Source organism: Notothenia coriiceps, unplaced genomic scaffold (genome assembly GCF_000735185.1).
Source record: "Notothenia coriiceps isolate Sejong01 unplaced genomic scaffold, NC01 NC01_scaffold00018727, whole genome shotgun sequence".
In the NCBI taxonomy this organism is placed as follows: domain Eukaryota; kingdom Metazoa; phylum Chordata; class Actinopteri; order Perciformes; family Nototheniidae; genus Notothenia; species Notothenia coriiceps.
Genome location: NW_011351428.1, coordinates 1 through 4580, shown reverse-complemented (window position 1 = coordinate 4580; position 4580 = coordinate 1). Strand labels below are relative to the sequence as shown.

Sequence of the window (4580 nt, the reverse complement as noted above, 5' to 3'; positions counted from 1 at the left end):
GAATAAGTAAATAAAAATATATTTATAAACTAATAATAATCAAATAAATAAATGATAATAATGGAGATTAAAGCCACAAGCAGCTGTGAGGGCACCGCACAGTTTATCCTTTTTTACATGGCTGGTTTATTCAATACAAGTACAATTTGATTATAAACACACTCCCACAAAAAAATTATGTTGTGTGTAGTCTTTATAAGTTATTTAGCCTTGTGTAGAATCAAAGCGACCCAGCAGGGGGCGTCTCGTTTCCAGAGAACAGGATGGAAGTCCCCTCTGCTTACCGGAATTGCCTTTCACGCCGCTCGTTGTCGGCCATTTTTTACAACTACAAGCTCCCCGACACACAAAACATAACACACTCCCGTTATAACTGTAAATATTATCGGAGTACACCACCGCAGTGAGACGTGTAAGTCCAGTTTCTCCGTGGTAATGTTGATCTTTACATTGTGCTGCCTAGCTAACAGTGGTTAACTAGCTAACGGGGATGCAGTTGGCTGTTGTTGTCGTTCCGGCTAATGCTAGGCTAACGTACTGATGTGCTAAAGCATAAACTAACGCTAGACTGCGAAGTTGGCTGAGATGGGCCTTGGTTAATTCCCACAGCTTGGACATCGTCTTGGTTGCTGTTTTACTGTCAGTTTATATCTTGATACATACACTATGATTTCAACTTGTGCTAGCTAACAGTACTTGGTAAAAGGTTGCACGCAAGCTAACATGCATCGTTAGCGTGGGTGCTAGCTCATAGGGATGATACCGTTAGCTAACGACATCGAACATCATTTCCAATACCAGATGAATGTTTGTCGACCGACCGCTCATCAGATGGCTAAGATTCAGTTACATTAGCTACAATCAGATAGAAAGAAAGGGGCTGATGTGCCTGGTTAGTGGTCTCCGTGGGAGTTCAGTGTGTGCGCAATGCGACATTGTTAGGTCTAGGGTTTCTTAAGGTCGCCAACTAGATGTAGTTTTCTTGTTACTGACTAACATTATGACAATGAGTTTAAAACCATAACCAGGTCAATTAGAAATACGAAAATAGAGTGTTAATTGACTGTAAATTGGTTTAACGTTGTTTGTCAATAACACCTCAAACATGCTTGCAAAACCCAATAATCCCGGGCTTTTTTTGTATAGATGTTAACATAAATAAATCGCATATTCAGAAAACAATATAAAGTTTATGTGACACAAAACACAGATTATACATTGAACAGACGCATATTTTTGATCTATTCAGTACATACAAACTACCAAGCCCTTCATTTCAAATTCTGAAGGAGATACTAAAAATACAAAAAGGTGTAAGGATGAATTTGGTCACACCGAAACAATTGGGGCATTTTATCATTTGGTGTAATGGTGCATCTTGCGTTTATTATATTTTTAATGTAATTGTTTAACGAAGAGCTGGAAGAACCTGTTGAACAATGTAAATGCAATACTGTCAGAGAGTGTGAAATACGATTTTTGTTCAATCTTGTAGCAGAAATGGAATGATATGGGTTGAATTCACAATTGCAGCATAACGCATGAAGGCGTGTTGTATGAGTTGTGTTGGTGTGGCTTTTGTATTTGTGTCTGTCTAGTCTCGAAGAACAAATACTTGGATGAAGCTGAGAACATTTTCTAACAGCCTTTCTTGTACTGCTTCCAGGAACAGCCGTCATGTCGGACTTTATTGTCAGCGAGGCTGAGGAGTCGGAGGAGGAGGAGGAGGAGGAGTTAGAAGAGAAAGACTTAAAACCTAAAAAGACCCAGCGGTTTGTGGAGGAAGATGGTAAGAATGAAATGGTTTAGTTCTTGGCATGTGTTTGAGGGGGGTTGAATGATTTGTTGACCACTTATATCTCATTACTTAACAGACGAGGAAGAAGAAGAAAACACAGAGGACCAGGATGAACGAGGAAATTTACGCGGTCTCATTGATGATGCAGAAGAGGAGGACGAGGAGGCGGCGGCACCAGCACCTGCAAGTGCAGCGGGGAGTGACTCAGAAGAAGAAGTGAAGCATCGACGGAAAAAACGCAGTAAGTGCATTTGATATTTTAAAGAGATCCAGCCATGATACAGTGTGTTGTTGTGGTTAGTTTCAGGAAGTGACCAAGGGACAAGCTGTATTGGATCTCTTCCAATTATTCCATACATATTGACATTCTGCCCATTCCTATCCCACCCTTCATAGCTCTTCTGCCTTTCTCTGTCCAGTTTTGATGGGTCACACACACACAGAGGAAATCCTAGAAAATGTAAATCAAAAAGTACATCAGATATGAACATGTGTGATGCGTATTCGACAACTGAGGTCTTTTGATCAAGGTGTCAACATAACATCGTCTGTTTACCAGAGAGCCTTTATAATTAGATTTCTCCAACTGTGAAATCCCAAATATTGAAATCATTTTGGAGACACAAACCCAGTTCTGAATTGATTTGGGATCGGGTCATTATTGTAATTTATTGTTTTGGTCTGGCAGAAATGTTACCAATTACCTCATATCAGTATCTCGACAGGAATGTCAGCAGTGATATCCCAATATAATAGAGAAGTCATTGATTACGCTGTAAATACCAGATTTATTGCCATTCTGTAATACTGCAATTACACATAGTTAGTGTTATTAACAAGTTCTGGATAAGACCTTTTTACTGGACTTTGCTAAACAGTAAATCAAATCAAGTTTTTATTTATATAGCACATTTTAAAACGATTTTTGGTCGAGCCATGCAATAAAAACACTTTACTGCGATAGCAAACAGAAGACAATAAATTACAACAGCAAATATAAAAATCAAACACAGGAAAATGTCAGCTGTCGTACTCTGCTCTGACTAGAAGGCCAGGGAGAAGAAGTGAGTCTTTAGTGTCGATTTAAAACCCCCTAGGGTCTGGGCCGACCTCACATGGAGGGGCAGAGTGTTCCAGAGCCTAGGGCCCGCTGCTGCGAAGGCTCGGTGACCGACAGTAAAGTTTAAAGAAAGATTATACTTGTATTATAAAAACGAGCCATGTAAAAATGGAGATAAGCTGTGCGGCGCTCTCACTTGTGGCTTCATGGTTGCAGCGTAAAGGATATGTGTATATATATATATCGTGTATATATATATATATTATAAACCCAATGATTTATACTTGCAGATCGTAGTGACGACTACCTGGATGATGATGATTTGGACCTGATTGAGGAAAACTTGGGTGTTAAAGTGAAAAGAAGGGTAAGAATCTCCTCACTTTTTTCTCTACAGTAATACAGTCAAGTTAAAGCTAGCACTGCTGATGCTGTACCCGTCTGGTTTCACAGAAGAAGAAATACGACCGTGTAAAAACACTCGATGATGATGAAGAAGATGACGACGAGAAGGACTTGATCGCGGATGAGATCTTTCATGGAGATGCAGAGGGCGATCTGGAGGAAGGGGAGGCCGTCGATGAGCCCCTCCACCAAGCAGATGACGAGGAAGAAGGAGAAGACGAGGAGTCAGGTAGGCCAGGAATTTTAGATCGGTCTTTAAATAACTAAAGAGCAGAGAAATAATAGTTACATCAACTGAGTCGCACACTTAGTCTAAATATTGTGCTGTATAATTGATTTGTTTTCTAAATGTGTTCCACAGATATAGATGATTTTATTGTGGATGATGACGGCCAACCCATCACCAAAAAGAGGGGCAAGAAGTTCTCAGGATACACAGATGCGTGAGTGTCAAAGATTATGCAACAAATCTATCATTCAAAAGGTTTAGCGTTTGTGGGGAAATACGCTCCATTGCTATATTTCTATATCTGGTAGAGTCTAAATTGCATTATCATTTTTCACATAAAAAATATTATTAGTTTTGGTAACAACAATACAATAAGCACATAATGTCTGCTTTAAGTGAAACACATAATCACTCCACTGCGCTGCCCTTCCTGCCACAGAGCCCTCCAGGAGGCCCAGGAAATCTTCGGCGGAGACTTTGACTTTGCTGAATTTGACGCAGACGCATACGACCAGGGTGAGGAGGAGGAGGAGGACCAGGATGAAGAAGCTTGGGACCGACCCAAGAAGCAGACAAAGAGGAGGCAAGGCAGGAAGAGCATCTTTGAGATCTACGAGCCCAGCGAGCTGGAAAGTAGTCACATGACCGACCAAGACAACGAGATCCGTAACACAGACATGCCGGAGAGGTTCCAGGTTTGTGTGTTTGTCGCCAGTGTTGTTGATGCTAACAGTATTGTTGATGCTAACAGTGTTGTTGATGCTAACAGTGTTGTTGATGCTAACAGCGTTGTTGATGTTAACAGTGGTGTTGATGCTAACAGTGTTGTTGATGCTAACAGTGGTGTTGATGCTAACAGTGGTGTTGATGCTAACAGTGGTGTTGATGCTAACAGTGGTGTTGATGCTAACAGTGGTGTTGATGCTCTGTTGTAACGATCTCATCTGGACCATAATGGATCATAGTGACTGCTTTCTCAGGTGTATTCATAATTAAGTGGTCTTATTTATTTACACCGTGTTTTCCTGATGTTTGCCATGTGCCTGTTATCCTGACTCTCTTCTCCTTCTTATAGTTGCGATCCATCC

General features: G+C 40.7%; 1 protein-coding gene across 1 annotated transcript; it reads left to right on the top strand.

The window, feature by feature from the left end:
- Positions 1 to 314: 314 nt before the first annotated feature.
- On the top strand, positions 315 to 4576 carry LOC104951222 (transcription elongation factor SPT6-like; the record flags this gene model as incomplete). The annotated part of the gene is made up of 8 exons (XM_010777857.1): positions 315 to 412; positions 1667 to 1789; positions 1875 to 2039; positions 3149 to 3225; positions 3312 to 3492; positions 3625 to 3706; positions 3932 to 4187; positions 4568 to 4576. Coding segments are annotated over exons 2-8 (882 nt in total), but the record flags the coding sequence as incomplete, so codon positions are not given.
- Between the last annotated feature and the right edge of the window lie 4 nt (positions 4577 to 4580).